General features: G+C 35.2%; 1 protein-coding gene across 1 annotated transcript; it reads left to right on the top strand.

Moving 5' to 3' along the window:
• The first annotated feature begins 10585 nt into the window (after positions 1–10585).
• On the top strand, positions 10586–18943 carry LOC145769383 (uncharacterized). The gene is made up of 13 exons (XM_082581000.1): positions 10586–10744; positions 10906–11028; positions 11554–11694; positions 12130–12264; positions 12592–12696; positions 13133–13246; positions 13650–13769; positions 14205–14321; positions 14925–15059; positions 15490–15630; positions 16816–16929; positions 17876–17995; positions 18728–18943. The coding sequence occupies exons 1-13, from the start codon at positions 10669–10671 to the stop codon at positions 18733–18735; spliced, it is 1449 nt and encodes a 482-aa protein (XP_082437126.1). The 5' UTR covers positions 10586–10668; the 3' UTR covers positions 18736–18943.
• Positions 18944–19510: the final 567 nt, after the last annotated feature.

Below are 19510 nucleotides of genomic sequence, written 5' to 3'. Positions count from 1 at the left end.
TGCAATTAATGATTATTTTACTGTATTTGGCTCATTCAATGAATGAGTGCAATTATAACAAAATAATTCAAATTTTGTGATTAGTTTTTTGGGCATGAGGAAACACATTGTCTAATTAAACACTTAAACCAGTGTTTCCAACTTGGGTTTTATAAACTCCCAAGGACTCCGGTAGAACGTTTTGGAAAGTTGCGTGATTACATTGATTAGGACTAGAAAAAATACAATACATAAAAAACATAAAGGTAATTTTGCTAACTGTTTACGCAAGCGGTCCATGAGTCAATTTTTCGGCTGTGCAAATATAACCCTTCCCGAAAAACATTTTTCAGGGTAGGAGAAAGGTCAATGGGAATTGCAAAAAAAAGTATGCCAGAAGTCTTCTTATGCAATGTTGTGTCCGAATATCAAGGCTACAATTGAATTTGAAATTAACACCTCTCTCGATTTATAGAGCAAATCGAACCTTTAAAAAAAAAATATCAACAACTTTTTTTTTTTTTCATTACAAAGCAGGTTAGGCTATTAGAATTTCTAGCAAAAATAAAGGTAAAAATGAATTTATTTATCGAACTTAAAAAAACAACAACAAATTATTACAATGCACTTTTTGATGTTTAAAACTCTTATAAGGATGACTTATTTCCCTAACAAACTTGTTTGTAACTAGTTAGTTCTAATAGTAGCCTAATTAGTTAGTAGTATGATGGTTTCTTATTGTCCAGAGGGCTGCATGTTCGCTTTTTTGCTACAGCCTATTTATAAAATCAAGATTTTCCGATTGCTGTTTCATCTGCCTTGTCATCTTTCAAGTAGAATTCAAATAAAGCGTTTTTAATTTTGGGTGGATAGCTGCAATGAATTGCACTAGCAAATTCAAAAATAACTCGGGAATTTCTTATCACTGCGGGATTAGAATAGAACCTGGCATGAAATTCTACACGTTGATGACTTCTTTCGGGAGTTGTTTTAGCACAAACTTATGATGTGATCACTTTGCTTCAATATTGATGCAATGATTCTTTCGAGAATTCTAAATATAGGTTTCCGGCAAAAGCTAAAAAATACCGCAATGCAGTTATTGAAATTCAATCGTTATTAAATTATATCTGTTATTAATTTTGCATGATATGTTCACACTTAACTCTTTTTGGTCACGTTAAGGGAAAATCTATTGATAATGAATAAACGAAAGTTGCAGTTCATGGTTCATGGACGGAGTTGAACTAACTGGACTTGGACCAAAGTAGGCTACTGCGCACAGTAGTGGATCTAAAAAAAAAACAACTCGGGAGACATGGCTAGTTAATTTTGAATCTATCCTCGAACTGACAAAGCCTCTGATAGATTATTCCTGGTAATTTTGAATACTTGTAGAGGCTTTGAACCGATAATGCAGGGCCGGTTACCGAAATTGACAGAGAGAAGTTTTCCAATAGTTGAAGTGTTGTTGTCCGGAAACATCAAAGTTTCAACGAAGTAAAAATTCAAGAGAAAATAAAAAATGTAAAAATTAAGGTTTAAAAAAGCAGTTAGTTTGGCATGAGGCCTGTGAGATTGCCCCTAAAAAATCAATAAAATTTACCTTGTTTAGGTAATTTCTCTTGCACTTGGGGCCAAAAAAGTTTTTTTGACACGCACATTTTGTATTTAATCAAATTTAACAAACTAAAACTGAATTCCTGTAGTAGTTGAAATTGGTTTCAAGTTCTTGTCAAGTTTGAAGTATTTTTTTAACGACCACGCAGAAGATTTCAATATAATTTATTTGATGAAAGTCGTCTTGTATAGGATTGTAAACTACTTTATATGACCACTGGCACTCAGTCAATTTTCCAAAATCTGATTGAAACGTTTCCACCTTTTCTGATAACATAGTCTACAAGACACATTTCACGTCATACTTTTACTGACTCTTGAAATAGGTTAATTTATCGTAGTTAATTTAATTGTTAACTACTTGAGTGAGCAATGGGTTTGCTTAAAAATGCTGCATAATTTTCCTAATTTTTGGAGGCACAAAGACCTATACAAATAAAATTCCTGTGAGTCACGGGTGCACTGTACAGTGTACATACAAAATTAATTTAAATTAATCAGTTTTTAATCTGCTTGAGTCTAAAATTAAATCCACTGTTGCAAATACTCATGCCAAATGCCGCTGGCTAATTTAGCAAAATTTCAGCGAGCAACCAAAACGAGCGAGAAATTTTGCTCATAAAAAATGATAACTTATGTTTTCTCTTGTTTTGTTTTTGCGGAAGGGAAACGTAACCAAGTCCCACTCTGTGAACTCGCTACTGACTGATCATACTTTTCCAAAAAAAGTTGACCGTAATCGGAAACTGGAGTCATAAGTTTTTATTTATTGGTTATTAGCCTACTTTAACGGCTGAAAATGAAATGTTTGGTCAAAATTGTAGCATTTCGTACTTTTTTGCCTTGTGATGTGAGTTTTATGAGAAATCGGAGTTTTAGTATGTGAATATTTTTTGTTGACAAAATTGAGAATTATAACAATTTAAACTTTTTAATATTTTACAATACGGTTCAATGACTAAACTGCTTTTTCCATTCTCTGCAAGAGCCTACAGCAATGTTTCTCCCACGCAAGTTGATGAAATTAAATTATATATACTTCAATTAACCTTTTTTATTTTTAACATCTAATTTGATCAACGAGCTAATACCAACAGGAAAGGATATTGGAATACGTGCTTTGTCTCAGCATGCAGGCGGCCTTTCATGTTTGGGTTCTGCTACAATCGGTGTGTTCAAAACAAAGTAAGAGATGAATCGGTGCTACCGGTAGGAAACAGAATGAATAAATAACAGCCTAAGTATAATTATTTGTGTTTTATTCTACGCTCAGCCATTTCTTGGCTTTTGTTTACATAGCAAACGTCCAAACACAAACAAATCTAACCGGTGTTGGATTCTGCTCAGTGCCTACATTGGAAAATTGGTCACCAGTTGGTTAAAAACAGTAGGCTAGGCTAAACACCTGATTTTAAGTTTTTTCAACATTATGTTTTAAGTCACCGGTGCACATAATACATACAAAATTGTTTTAAATTAATCAGTTTTTAATCTACTTGAATCTAAAATTAAATCCACTGTTGCAAATACTCATGCCAAATGCCGCTGGCCAAATTAGCAAAATTTCAGCGAGCAACCAAAACGAGTAATTTTGCACAGAAAAAATTCTATGTTTTCCTTTTTTTGTTTTTGGGGAAAGGGAAACGTAACCAAGTCTCACTCTGTGAATTCGCTACTGACTGATCACACTTTTCCAAAAAAAAAAGTTGACCATAATCGGAAACTGGAGTCATAAGTTTTTGTTTAATGGTTACTAATCTTACTTCAACGATTAAAAATAAAACTTTTGGTCAAAATTGTAGCATTTCGTACTTTTTTGCCTTGTGTTGTGAGTTTTATGAGAAATCGGAGTTTTAGTATGTGAATATTTTTTGTTGACAAAATTGCGAATTACAACAATTTAAACTTTTCCCTATTTTTCAATACGGTTCTACGACCAAACTGCTTTTTCCATTCTCTGCAAGAGCCTAGAGCAATGTTTGTACCACGCAAGTTGGTAAAATTAAATTATACTTCAATTAACCTTTTTTATTTTTAACAACATTTAATTTAATCAACGAGCTAATACCAACAGGAAAGGATATTGGAATACGTGCTTTGTCTCAGCATGCAAGCGGCCTTTCATGTTTTGGGTTCTGCTACAAGCGGTGTGTTCAATAAAAAATAAGAGGTGAATCGGTGCTACGGTTAGGCATGGACTTCTAAATAGTAGAATCTGGACTGGAAACTCAGTGGACAACAGTAGGCCAAACAGTTGGTGCAACAGTTGGCCAACAGTGGGCCAACAGCCAAGTAACTAACCCTGTTGACCCACTGTTGGCCAACTGTTGTACCAACTGTTTGGCTTACTGTTGTCCACTGCGTTTCCAGTCCAGATTCTACTATTTAGAAGTCCATGGGTTAGGAAACGAAATGAACAAATAATAATTGTAATTGTTTGTTTTATTCTACGCTCAGCCGTTTCTCGACATTTGTTTACATAGCAAACGTCCAAATACAAACAAATCTAAACCCGGTGTTGGATTCTGCTCAGTGCCGATATTGGAGAATTAATCAGTAAACACCTGATTTTAAGTTTTGTTCAACATTATGTAGGCACACAAACAACTTCTCGTTTTGTTACATGCTGCTTTACCAAGACAATCTCAAGAAACAAATTGTTTGAAAGTTGGTTTGGCAAATTACAATACTGTAGGCTAAACGCTCACAATATCACAATTACATGTCAAGGCATGCAGTGAAAAAGCTTCTATCTTTGGTTTTTATGACGTAAAACTTTGCTTGCATTTCTGCAAGCTGCAAAGCCTACGTGAAGGATTGCATGCACTAGAAATGGCAAACACATTACTGGGCAAGAATTTTTCGATTTATTTTGTAGGCCTATGACGTTTTCATCAAACCTTAACAAGTGTCACGTTGTCCATTATGTCAGCAATGCAAAAAAATCATAACTACGATCACAACCAAAGCGTCAAAAATTTAGCTGCCAATGTTTTATGAAAAAAAAATTGAAATTCAAAAAAGCTTTAAAAGCTTTCAGGATTTTGATGCTTAAATTCTGTAAGTTTAAAAGCATAGAAGCAAAGCACAAAGAGTTTTGAACGAATTTCGGACCACATAGCCTACTGTAGAGCCATTTCGTACAAAAAGTTGTTATTCCACTATTAGCTGTACCCAAAGATCACCTCTGAAAGAAATCTTTAAATACGGAAGGAATCCATTTTTGTCATTTAAATACGGACTTAAGTAAATATCCAACTCGGTTTCATTAATGATCGCTCAGACCCTGATGTAATGGTGTTTCTGCTGGGGCTGTTCAAAACCAAAACATATCGAATATATTTCGCTTCGACACAGAATTCTTTTTCTGGGTTTTATTTTAACTGAAAAGTAATTTTCGTTTTGTTGTAAATTTGAAACTACATGAATTGTAAATTATTCAGTCTTACGAATGTCTGGTAGACTACAAAATATTTCGAAATCCAAACGGATAGAAATATTTTTTTTTTTACAAAAGCTTTTTGTCTTGATTTAGTTTACATTTCAAAATACTTTTTGTGATAGGTTTCGTTTTGTTTTTACAAAAAAATATAAAACACAAAACAAACAGGCTGTTTCGAATAGCCGCAGTAGCCTACTTGCTAAAATCCCATCTCATTAGTGTGGTCTCAACTTAATCTGAAAGATAGTGGCCGTACAGTAATTGTGTCCATCCAGTGATGACATGGCAAAGAAAAGAGCTTCGTAAATATTGTTGCTAAGTTATTTCATAATGAACAGTAACAAAAGTCCTTTTTTGAAGTGACCAGAAAAAACGATCTCTTGCATTTTATGACCTTATTCAGCATGAAACGAAACAGCTATAGCGCTGAAAACAAGTTGCGCGCAACCAATAATAATATTACGTTATTAACGCTATCAATAGTGCTAACATATACCGAGCGTACGTGAGATTGGTGCTGTCAGCTCAAAGCAGAAAAGTTATGACGAGAATACACAATGAAAATCACGATTTAACCAATTACAGTGTTGCTTTCACAGAACCCCGGATATGTAGGCCTATGTTCAAAACAGATTGGGTCCCTATTTGCTTGTGTATTGCACAGGGCTCCCAGTTCAATGAAACGATGATTTTGGACATATGCGCATATAAAGCGTATTAGAAGAATTACCAATCTTGCTTAGATGTCGAGAATCAACGATAATTATCACACTTATAAACAAATTTAGTCAGAAACCATCACGCAATTAATTATTAAATCGACATGCCCTCCAATGGCTCGAAAAAAAAAACAGTCTTAGTTTTTATAAATATAAATTTAGTAACTAACCACAGTTCTTCCATGGAAAACAAGTCAAAGATATTGATATAATTGCACGACAATCCTAATTTAGACTGCATCCTGCAAGAAATCTTAAGCGAGTGGCAGCAACGTTGTTTAAATTAGTTTACTCTAAACAATAACATGCTTCTGAGGTCAAAACACAAATTTTCTTGCAGATAATTTTACAATAGTTTTAGCATACAGCCAAACTAACACAACACTCCGATTAACGTGTTACTTTTGCCAAACCATCTAATTAAACCAATAGGTGTACTTTCCATAACGGGAAGGTTTATCGGTACGAGGTTGCTTTTCATTACTTAACATTTACATTCGATGCGTTAGTGAAAGTTCTGTTGGAATCAATAGCAAAGGTTACCAAAACAAAAAGTATGTTGTTTGGACTTTAAGTTCTGCTTTAAAGTAATTTTAGGCCATCCAATAAACGCATCACCAATTGTAGGCTATAACCAGTGGCGCCGGCGTGGGGGGGGGCAGGCTGGGCAGCTGCCCCCAAAATGTTTTGGGCATCATCTTTTTAATTTTTTTTTATTAATACATATTAATATTTGGATCCCAACCTCAAGTAAGCCAACTCAAGTTGCAAGGGGGGGAGGGGGGGGGGGGTTAAAAGCTCTCTCTTTAAAAAAAGTATGGAAAACCTTGATGACTAAATTGTACAGTAGATAAACGCGCGCATTTTGGCATTGGTTGCTTGCAGTGATTCTATCACTTAAACAAAACGTTTTGTTTCAGCAGTTTTGAGTTGTTCGATTCTTAAGTTGTAAAGGAGACTCAATTTCTCCAATATTTATCATTTATGTTTCTTCTTTTATCTCAGCGGAGTATAAAACTTGTAAAAATTTTTCATCCATACGACGTGATGAATGAAATTATATGTCTAATCGGCGTAATGACGTGTCATCGTCTAAACATTTTACCGAATAATAAATTAACAAATTCGATCGTCAAAAGTGGTTTGGTGGTGGTAAATATTACGTAATGAAAAAAATGTGATAAGGTTGGAAGACATTACGTCATGTATTTTCAATACAAATTGAAGTTTAAAACTTATTCTTTTGTTCATAGTCGTAATTCACCTTCAAAGCGGTACTACAAAGAACAACTTTCGATAAGGGGGGCATCAAGAATAAGTCGACATGTCTTTTAACCCTTAGAAGGTTGGGCTCCTGGAGTCTTGCTCAGTTTGAGGGGGGAGGGGCTGTCGATTTTTCTTATGCTTTAAGAGTGATATCTGTTATTTTGGCACGGTTTCAAAATTTGGGATTCACTTTGTAAAATTATTCACGCTGAGCATATCCGAAAATTAAAACTATGTGAATTTTAGAATTGCTCATATACGTTGACATGTTGAGGTCACTTTTGAGTTAATTTGTAGCGTGAGTTTACACATTATTTTTTGGTAAAGCTTTTTGTTTGACACTCATCAAGATATAAAAGTTAGTGACTTACCGGAATAAGATCGCTTTTTGTATCAACCAAGGAGAAAATTGATATATAATAAAACTGTAATAATCTCGCAAAAAAAAAGCAATTAACCTATGTCTCTAACACAAAGTTTGCCTAATTTTAAACCAAACTGCATTAAAAGAGCGAGTTTTGCCAATACCAAACATTCAAATATCTCGGTCTGGAATTAGCAGCAAGAAAACAGAGACTTAGCTTTATTTCCGAAAAATGCCAAGAAAACATGATCTTATCATTTTGCTATGCTACTGGACAGCATCATTTTACAGAAATATTCATACCCACAATTTTGTTGAAAATGCTCTCAGAATGCACCAAACTGAAAGTAATTTTTCAAAGTTTTCTGGGGGAGGCCCCCCAAACCCCCCTTCGCTAAGTGTCGCCTTCGGCGAACACGCCATCGGGCTTCGCCCGCCGGCTGTAAACAACCCCCCCTTTCAAACTTTTTGACTACGCTACTGTCTTGCACTGTCAATATTTTGCCCCCCCCGTTGTTGAAGGTCTGGCGGCGCCACTGGCTATAACTTTTAAACATGAAGAACAATTTCTGTTAAAATGAGATGGCCTATCTCAAACACTTAGCCTATCTTAAAAATCTGACCTAATAAAATATATCTAAGCTCAGATTCTAACTTTACTCAGCACCCCCAAATTACCGTCATAAGTGTTCAAACGTTATGCAACAAGCATCGTGTTGATTTGTAATAATTTGTATTCATTTTAAAATAAATTAGAGGTATGAAAAGTATTTCTTTTAATATTCATCACTTGAATTTGTTTGCGACTTCGATACGAACAAAATGCTAAAAACTTCCGATCGTCCTACAAAGCAAGCTCGTTCATTTTAAAACCTTTTCTTTACAGTTTAACCATCGATTACCAAAATTGTTACAAATTTTTTACATTTAGTGACTCATTGGCTTTATGCCTAGATCCTATTGTTTAGCAATATTACTTAATCAAAATTAAATAACCCATAGTCATGGAAACGTCTGTGAACCCAAACACAAGTTGAAAAATCTACCCACTGGGTAAGTTAACATCAGATGAAATGAATGATTTGATTGATGTAACTTTTTCTAAGGGCTTATGTTCCGTAGCAAGTTTTCTTTCAGCTTTTGTCGGTTCCAAAAATTTGCAAAGCATACTGCAGGATTGCATTGTTAGTCTTAAATTGTCAAAAAATCTAAAAAGCGATCAATAGGTTATTTTTATGCAGTTTAACTTTGTGGATCAATTATTATGCACTGGACAAATGCTCATGATCGAGAACAATGGAGCATTGTATCCATCCTTCAATACGAGGAAGGAACATAATTATAATGATGATGTTGCCAAATTTTAACTTGGAAAATTATATTTTAACTTGTTGTTCCCATAGATACGTGGGTTGTATAAATGTATACGTTTTAATATTAAAATAAAAAAAGTTTCCAAATTTATGTTTTTAACAATAATTACATTTGTTTATCTGAAAGGTGTTCCTCATAAAAAAAGCTGATGCTCAAGGCAGTTTTCGTTGCATACCTTTAAATAAAAATTTTAAGTACAGCTTGTTTTTCAGTTGAAAATAATAAAAAAATTAAAGTAGATTCCATAGCTTAAGTTTCTAAAACTAAGTATTATGTTAACTAAGCATCGTTACAGCAAACTTCGAGATGCTAAATTAATTGCAAGTCATTCACGATTAATGACATCATATTTATAACAATTTTGAAGCAAAACAAGTTAAGATAATGATTCGAACACTAAAGTTACAAGCCAAAAATAACCATACTAAGCTTAATGGGATACATTTTGGAGAATTGCCTTTTAATCGAATTGATTATTTTAAATCCAACATTTTTAAAATTTTTGTTCATAACTTGCACAATCATAACTTTAAAAGTAAAAACTTTGATGGTGTTAGCCTACCATTAACGCTAATGCTCTTATATCTGTATATTAATTTAGAATAATTAATTGATATTTCAAAAACATTTGCAGAATATTTTCGATCGTGAAAATGCCAATGCATAAGTCTATTAATACTCGGTAACACGAGAATCTCAGAAAACTATGATTGCAATAAAAAAAAAAACAATGAATTATTATATAACTTATGCTTCTAAACTATGATGCATACAATACTGTGGAGTCGGGCAAAAGATGTACAACTACTCCAACTTCTCGATTCATAACTGGCTGACTCCGACTGCGGCTTCAGTCTTGCCGAATTTTAGAGAGTTGCCAGACTTTTTAATTTTTGCTCTTTTTGATTTTTATAAAATTTAATTTCACTTAAGTTATAATCGCAATTTAAACCGCGACTTTTATAAACATTGACAAGAGAAAATACTTCTATTTTCTGGAAAAGGTTTAGAGCGCAATACGGAGAACAAGAAACAATATTTAAAAGAAAAGATTTCATACACAGACTTTTATGGTTCATCGTTTTGTATTAAGCCCAAGTCGAAGTGGGTCTTTTTTTCAACGACTCCGACTCCGGACAAGCCAAAATCCTCCACGATTCAGACTCTACAGACCGGATTCATTAAAAAGAGATAGAAATTGAAATAACAAAAGGGACTGTTTGAACTGCAATGCTCAAGCAATATCAATTGCAGAATTTCGTTAAAAACAAACTGCAAAAAAGACTTTGCAAACATGTCCAGCATCATCGCAATAACCAAACGGGCTTTTCCGCTCATGATCTGAAAGTTATGTGATAACTATTATTGGAAAAATCTTTTTAAAGATATTTTTAACGTACCCAGAATAATCGTGAAGAATCTCACATTGGTATGAGCTTTGTCTGCTATTTTGGTCCTGGTTGTTGTGGTTAAATATTTTTGGTTGGCTTTTGGTAGAATTTACGGTTGCAATCGGCAGTAAAAAAAAATATGCGACTCCGCGTAGACAATGAATCAGAAAAACCCTGCATGACTAAAAACAGTCATCACCAGTTGACCTAATTGCATTTCATATCTACGTAAATCAAACGTTTCCGAACGTGCATAATTTTACCAAAACAGCAAAGCTTTTCAAGTAGGGTACTTCACTGTTTCGATCACATTCTGATAATTATTATAGTTAACGATCAAGATATTTTGCAAGAAGTAATTGCACACGGCTTGCAGATCACGTGACACAAGACATGGGTCCTGGAGGGTATAAATAACGGAACACAGACACAAGCCATCACTTGATCAACTGGCACCATACCAGAGGTCTAGAATTTTACAGCGATACGTTGAAGATATTAAGCAAAGTAACAATGCTTTCTTTGAAGCTAAGTCTTGCTGCTATCGGTCTCATGTGCAGCTTGCATCTTTCTTTTGCTAGTACTCCTGGTAAGAAAGCTTTCGTCAAAATAAATGATTGTTCAATCCGCAAAATAATTTTCATCAAATTTTACATCGTTACATACACAGTATTATTTTATTTTATAATCGCTTGTGGTAGCCTACGTGTATCAGTACTAATCATTTACAAAGTTTTTTCTTATTTGTAGAAACCAACAGATGTCTGAGATCTCCATTTCCTTGCCATAGGGATGCTATCTGCGCTCATGATGGAACTGATTACACATGTACTTGCAAAGTTGGTTTCGTTGGTAATGGGTTCAACTGTCAAGGTAAAAAGGAATACTTCTGCTGTGTTACGTTTAAATGGCCTATCTACTAGCTGTGAAAAATGAGACACTCTTCTCTTAACTTTTAGGCATGAACCGAGACATCTTTGTCAAGTCTTAAGATTCGGATGACTCAACACGCACTGTTGCATTTCTGTCACATAAAGTTTGTCCTTCGTAAATTTTGTAGCAGAACAAGTTCTTGATTTTTAGCTTATTATTGTTGTACTTTGCCAAACCTTATTTCACGTGAATTGTAACAATCGTAGAACCCCAAACTTAGGTAAGGTAATTATGAACGCACTCGGGTTTTATGTTTGCCTCGTTTGCTGCCTCGAACTAGCTACAACATTTGATCTAAAAAAGAAACATCATAACTTTTCAGAAAAGACATATCATTTTTATGTTAAATAACACTAGCTTTTGCTTACAACATCTCTAAACAAAAATATAACACTACGAAATAAAGTACAGAATACCGAATCTTCAGCATACAAAAAAGCACTAATCCACTGTGACAATTTGCAGAAGAGCAGGATGATCCAATTCCTCCTGCGAATCCATGTAGCTATACCACCTGTAGTGAAGATGCCACATGCAGAGTTGTTCACTACCGGGGTGTGTGCTTTTGCAACGATGGATATTCTGGCGATGGAAAGAGCTGCACTCGTATGTGATCCTTACTGTTGATTTCCAAAATTTATTTATTTGAAACTAAAACGGTATCAAAGCTTTTGTTTGGCTACATGTCCCCGTATTTTCAAGCCACCTAGTTCTTGATTTTTTTAAACTCAAGTATTTCACGTATGACTTCTGTCTTGATAAAATGAACTCTGCATGTTTATCGAAAAAATCTAAAATCTTGAAATAGTTTGTTGCGGTATAATTTGAACAGTTTTGATTCATCGTAGAAACTCTTCTTGCAGCACGGAAGTCGTAGCCTACGTCATGGTTTTCATCCAAACGTTAATTAAACAAAGTAAAACATATTTACAATGCTTGAGAGAATTTTTTCCGAAATAAGCTAATATACAAATGTCACAACCTAAAAAACATTCCATTGAAAATTTTTTTTCTTCATGAAATTAAATTATGTTTCTGCAGAAGACGATCCTCCTCCAAGAGATCCCTGTGATCCTTTTCCTTGCCACCGACTTGCAGTCTGCTCTAACGTCAACAATGTTGCCAGATGCGATTGCAATGATGGCTTGCAAGGAAACGGGGTTTCTTCGTGCACGCGTAAGTTCCTAAAACCTTCCTTAGAATAACTTTCCTCATCAAGATAAGTAAGCGTTGAAATTATGTTCTTACTCTTGAAATGCGTTGCCACGGGTGGTTGACGAAGAATTAATGGAAAAAACTCACTGAATCGATCAACAAATTAAGACAAAATTTGATGCGCAAATTTCTATTAATATGTTGCCAATCAGACACACAATTCACGGGACCCTTATTGTTAACTCACTAGCGCCTTTTAACGGCCATAAAAACGTTTCTTCAAAATAACTTGAAAATATCTTTCGCCGAAAGGAGTCGCAGTTCAACTAATTCAAAAATATTTTTTAGCAATTGACCCTTGTGCTGGAGTAGTGTGCAATCGCTACACTAGATGCGTCGCAGGATCATGTGTTTGCCGCTCTGGATACGTCCTCAGAGGAGGCTCTTGCAGACGTGAGTTGTAATTTCCAGCTGTCATACTTTTTTTTAAAATTTGTTTGACATTACAGTACTTATGTCCCTGATAGTTAAAATAAAGCTCTTTAGTTTTAATATGTTTGTTTCAACTTATGGGGTATTTCAGATAAGGTCGTTTACTTAGGACTAAGTTATTTTTGGCAGAATCCAAATTTGTTGCCAACGCACCAAAGATACAGTAGCCCACATTAGCATAACGTTTAATTAAACAAATCTTCAGTTGTTTAAAAACGCCAGTTAACTTTTAATGACAAGCTGATTACAGGATTTAATTCTTTTACAATCAGTGGTAGCCATAAACGTCGTAAAAAGTATGACTCCATGCAGTAAGAGTTTGTTGACATAGCCTATACGGATCAAAATAATCACAAATCAAAAAAGATATCGCATCACTTTTCTCTATATTTTACAGCCAATGACCCATGTCAAAACAACAATTGCCATACCAATGCACAATGCACTAGGGTTGGTCCAAGCTACGCATGTTCATGCAATGAGGGCTATGTTGGAGACGGAAGAATGTGCTGTAAGTAATATGTTATATATTTCAAACGATTTGTGTCTTGATGAGTTTGTACTAAATGCACAAATGCGAGTGATATAAACTCATTTCCTACAATGACACAACACAAAAGCCCACTGAAAAATAGCAACGGTGTCTTTCTGTCGCCTGGATTAGTGGTGGCTGATGCACAGCCCAATTTCTATCAGGAGAGAGAGACACAACCGCTCGAAAGAAAACGACCTCAAATCTACGTTGATAAAATACAACTGCTCATACCACACCAAAATTGATAAGCATCTTAATAATCTCGCTCTGGCGTTTCCAACTTTTTTCTAACTTCCAACTAACTTGTGAGGATGGACAGAAGAAAATTACAAAATGAAGCTTTATAACTGGTGCAATAATTTCTTACTGCACCTTGCAGACGTCAATCCATGCCACAACAACAGATGCAGTCGACTTGCCACTTGCTCCTCATCAAGAGTAGGAAGCTACAGCTGTAGATGTAATCAAGGCTATGTGGGCAATGGCTTCAACTGCAGAGGTGAAAATTGCAATGTTTTGTAGATTACAAGTACAGTATTCCAAGTGATTTTTTTTTCATAGTAAAGCACTCTAGACGTAACAGGAAACTGTGGTGCAGACGGTTTATATATAGACTAGTCATAAAATAAATAACAAGGATAATGACGTTAGCCTACACAGTTGGCTACAGAAGAATGTCTGTGCAAAAATTACCTCTAATCTAACGGATCTCATCCCTCAATTACAAATATTTTTTTACAACACGTCAAGTGTGGCACAACCAAAGCATCCTCACAATTTAGTTTATTTGCAGCGGCTTGACCTTTCTTTATTTTAATATGAAATACACTACTGTATTGGCTGAAGTTTTTGATTCAACAAATTTGTCAAAAAAGGGTTATATTACTTTCATGTTGAATAGCCTACATTTATAAACAAAACACTTTGGTTTCAGCTCGCAACCCCTGCAGCTCCAGACCATGCCACCAGTTTGCAAGATGCACTCCCTTCCAGGGATCGTTTTCGTGTGCATGTCTTCCTGGGTATGAAGGAGATGGAACCACGTGTACAGGTAAGTCGGAAGCATTGAAAGTCCAAACTTGATGCTAAAAATTGCTTTACAATCACTTAATCAATATACTGTAAAACCCAATCTCCATTGTACAACAACAACATAATGCTTCAGTGACCCTGGGTTCATGAATGGTAAGCTGGGAAATTTCATGCAATTTCTGTTGGAATTATATACTACTTTTGTTTGAGCAAGACATTTGGAGCCACTTAAACTTTTTAACACCAGTAATTGTATATTCACTCATCAATTTACTGAGTCATTTATTTTCATAGTTAGTTTTCGGTTTTTGGACTGAGCTCATTTCTGTAGAAAGCGGTGCTACGAGATTACTGTGTTATTTTTTGACAGAAATGAAACAAAATTCCTAGCCTTCATATTTATGTTAAAATGTAGCTTTTACAATGCATTGATGCATTACATAAAGATTAGATTTTTTGAAAGAAATCATTAACTCACATCATGTCAAACATTGCTTTGAATACGTTATAAAATATAAAATATAATTTCAAAAGAGGGCTTCTTTAGTGCAATTGGTGGCATGGTTGCACTGTTGTTTGCTGTCATCATTTTAAAGACGTCATTAATGACACTACGTCACAGAGATACAAAGAGATCCGCAACCGCCATCAGATCCATGCTTTCCAAACCCATGCGGTCCCAATACAAGATGTACTGCAAGGCATTACAGAGCAGTGTGTACCTGCGCAGATGGATTCAGCGGATCGCCGTGTACCAGTAAGTTTGTCTGATTGTAAGCCTAATTTTAAAAAAGTTGTGTTAATTTTAGTATTTCAATAATAAAAATAATAATACGAGTAGAATAATAATTAGCCTTAAGAAGCAAATGCATTAACATTTTTTCAATTTTTTCTTAAATAAAAAGTAGTCACAATAAACTCATTTCGGAAAGTTACATAGAAAAAAACCTTTAACTAGGTTATGAAGATTTTAATTATGAAGCATTTGTTGAACTGTTGTGTCCGAGCAGATAATTCCACCGACAGACGCCTACGTAAAGTAAACCATATTTTCTCACACAAAAGCGACTTTTTAGGTCAAGTTTTTTTCTTTTTTATCACAATACAGTTACAAACACTTGACAAACTAAAAAGTATTAAATCTGCACACCCAAATAAAAACATAATTAAATGAAAGGTTCTTCCAGGTAACGACCCTCCTCCTCCTCCGGCTGATCCATGCAATCCTTCTCCGTGTGCTCGGTATGCCACCTGCAGCAGCGTCAATAATGCTGTAAGGTGCACTTGCGGCTCAGGATACCGCGGAGATGGCTTCTACTCTTGCTCAAGTAAGTTGCAAAGTGTTGCATGACCAAGTAACATACAAGGCTTAGCATAAGTAGTTTGTTGTCGTAAAAAAGAGACGTAAAGTGTAAGCTTATATTTTGCTAAAAAATGGAAGTAGCCTACAGACATATTCAGACTTTGGAAAAGTTACTAAATTTTATAAATCATCATTTAAGGCAGGGGTGACGAACCTTTTTGCGGTCGCGGGCCACTTTGTCAATTACGCATGAGTTATCGGGCCACACAAATTTTTAATCGTAACCTACTATGAAATCTTTTTGAAGCGACTCAAGATATTGTTCATGAAAAGTAACAAACGACAGATGAAAGTAATAAAACCCACACAGTTGAAATTATCTTACGCAGAATCGAAACATACAACAGTAAAAATAAAAACAAATCAACTTGAGCAAAAAGGATAGAGCAACAGTAGGCCCCTACTTGCACTGAAGACAGTTTGATTTTCTAAGTTTAATTTTCCAGTTTAAGCGTTTGCTTTCATATGAGTATGATTTCTCCTTTTTTTTGGCTCTATCCTTTTTCCTCAAGTTGACGAAATGTTTCGACCATTATGCTCCGAAACAACAAATCAGTTAATGAAATTTCTTTTTCAAACAACAAACAAAGCCCATGCGAATCATACAGCTAATGTAGCATTGAAGCAAAAATATTAAAAAATAACATTGCAGCATTGAATTTTTTTGCTTAGTGGGATTTTTGGAAAGTATTTTGCCTGATTAAGCGTTTAATATTAGGTCGAACAGACGATGTGGCAACTTTCAACTGCACACTAAGATTTTGATCTGTCAGTCTCGACCTGTAACAACCTGTATCAAAGGAAAGGTGCACCAGTGAAGGCATAAAACAGCTTTGAGATGTCTTTTGTCTTTAATGCATGAGCGATTGTCAAATTGTTTTGTGGGCCGCACAAAATTCTTTGACGGGCCGCATGCGGCCCGCGGGCCGCAGGTTCGTCACCTCTGATTTAAGGTCATACAGTTTACAAGCTAAAGTGTTTTTTTTGCAATTGTGTTGTATTTAATTCTTTTGACAACTTTGTTGCATGCTAACTGCTGAGGTGAGCTTTATGAGATTTTAATTTATTTTACCATGTAACTACAATTTAAGTCACATACTGTTTCAATGAATTCAAACCGCAAATTCTCATCAGCTAATTTCTCTTACAGAAAATGTTTGCTCTGCACGTAGATGTCCACCAAATGCTTCTTGCGTGAAAACCTTGCTTGGAGTACGTTGCAGGTGCAACCGTGGATTCTACAGAAACGGTTCTCGATGTTACAGTAAGTTTTCAAGGCTCAAAACCTTTCACAGCAAATTTTTTTACTGAAAAAAAAAACAAACATAACAATAGTATGTTGAGTTAGCTGCCCTAAACTTTTTATTTTACGGAGTTGCTCAATGGAAAAAAATAAGGGTTTGTTTTAAAGCATGAAAACACAACAAACAGTTTGTTGAATCGATTCACAGAGTGAATACTTTTTTATTTCACATTGATGTCATAAGTATTCAAAACATAAATAAAATGCAGAAATCTAGCTAAACATTTAAACTTAACTCGTTTTGACCTAATTTGACCTAATTAATTTGACCTAATTTATGACCCTGGTTTCCGCTAAGTGGAGCACGAGTACAAGTCTGTTTTGTAGTACATTACCATAACGCATTCTAATGCTCCGTTTGCATTGGAAAGGAGATAAGTTATAAACCACTCTTTAAAGCAGTCACTTTATAACTTTCAGTTTGAGCTCACTATATCCCCGCTTTCAGTCAAGTAATTTCGAACAGGTTTGGGCTGGGAAAAGCCCAGAAACAACCAAGCGATTGCTATTTGGCGAATAATGTGTTTTGTGAAAAGTCCAAGAAGTTAATATGAACAGTAAACAAAATATTCTTTTCAGATAAAGTCGATTTAAATTCCTACAGTATACCACTCAATTCTACGTTGATACAGTACATGTTACAGTAAGAGATGCAACAGTAATGTTGCAGTAAGTGATGTAGATGAAGATAACTAACTGATAGTACAACTTGACTGGTTGTAAATTAAAAAGCTTGTGTGGAGAAGATGCATCATTATAATAACGCGTGTAAAAACCACAAAATAAAAACATGATCAAAGCAAGCCAACGTTTTATCGTTGACCTTTAACCGTTGTTTCATTAAATTTACGCGCGAATCGTTCATAAAAGTCACTGCTGCATCACGTGTTTCATTTTTCTTTCTCAGGACGTAATTCCTGTCAGAATCGTTGTGGACGTTACTTTTTGGTACCCTTAACCTTCCCTTGCAATTGCCACTCCACCTGCCAGAGAGATGGAAACTGTTGTCGTGACTACTCCCGATATTGTAAGTTGAAACAGCGCACCAACAATTTTATCATTCACTTGTGGCCTATTCAAACAAACGTGTAGCAATCAGGAAACCGATTGAGAAAATTTAAGGTTACGATTTGAGTTTGTTTGCTAGCAGTTGAAAGATACGTGCAAGTTAAAACAGTTTTGTGTATGTTGTTAAACGAATTACACCAGTAGCCTAATAGGCTACCACGCCTTGAAAAAACTTATTCGTACCAAAAATTGTCTTGCTTTACTGTAATTATGCTTAAAGTCCATTTAGCAACTTGATTATTATAAAGCTTCAATTAAAAAGATGAACCACAACCCTATGAATTTCTGTGTGTGAATTATTCTATCTGGCTGGTGGATTAATTCAAACACAACTACACTTTTAACAAGCGGAAACTTCACTTTGTCAATCTTTGTGACCGGGTATGCATCAGCACATCAAAGCCTTTACAGAACAAGTACCGTATGCCAAACCGTCAGAATTAAGCTTCCAAAGAGGCTTTGTAAGACCAATGATAAAGTTTCCAATATAATCTGCCAATGAAGAAGCGGTTTCATTAATAACGTATTATAGAAAGACAATCAAGGTATTTAAAGGCGAACATGCAAGTTGGCATAATTACAAAAAGTTTAAAGTCCTTCGTTAAAATTAGGATAAATTTAGACCTACAACTTGCCGTTGTATACAGATTTTGTAATGTAGCAATTCCTCAAGATTCTATTTCTTTTTCAGGTTTCTAAGCACAATGATACGGGCCATCATCAAAACGTCACCCGGTGGACTTGTTTTGCAACTTTCAAACTTTTGATTCGATGGTTTTCTCGTGAATCATTGCTGTTTACTTTTAAGAGATTAGCTATTGTTTACATTTTTTTATTCGTATTGTTTTTGTCGTTATCGTGTGCCGACTGCCGAGCATGCTTAAAGATTAAAATCGACTTATCGCAATTGCTGCTTTCGATTTCAAGCAAACAGAAAAAGATAAAGCAAAGTGGACTGACAAAATTTTTCAAGAACGGTTGTTTGGTCGCTGTGACCTATACAGTAGGTTTAATAGGGAGTGCACGTACATCTTTTGACAGCCCGGCAAACTCACTCTTTTTAGGTTAACCCCATCTGGCATTCGTTCCACTGACCCTGGAAAAGCACGAGACGGGATTTTTTAAGCCGCCTCAATGAATGGCTTATAAATCAACTCGCTAAATATCACACACGTGGAAAAGTTGATATGCATACGGTCAAATCGAATAGTTTAGGTATCCCTGGGTCAAATGCTTTTGTTATTTTCTGTAATCATTTAGCCTACTATATTTTTTCTTCAAATTAAACATGAGGTTTTCGTTTGTTTTCATTTCAACCAAAAATATTGTTTTGAACAACCGTTGTCACGTGTAGGTTAAGCTACAACCAAAATAAAAAAGGTAGGGTTTATTGCTGAACGTTGGGTGCAAACGATGCACCCTAATCTTTACCCAAGGTGGAATGAATTGTGTGGGCCATGGGCATAGGCCTACT

Source organism: Aplidium turbinatum, chromosome 4 (assembly GCF_918807975.1).
Source record: "Aplidium turbinatum chromosome 4, kaAplTurb1.1, whole genome shotgun sequence".
In the NCBI taxonomy this organism is placed as follows: domain Eukaryota; kingdom Metazoa; phylum Chordata; class Ascidiacea; order Aplousobranchia; family Polyclinidae; genus Aplidium; species Aplidium turbinatum.
Note: the sequence above shows the minus strand (reverse complement) of the source record. Positions and strands in the feature narration are given on the sequence as shown.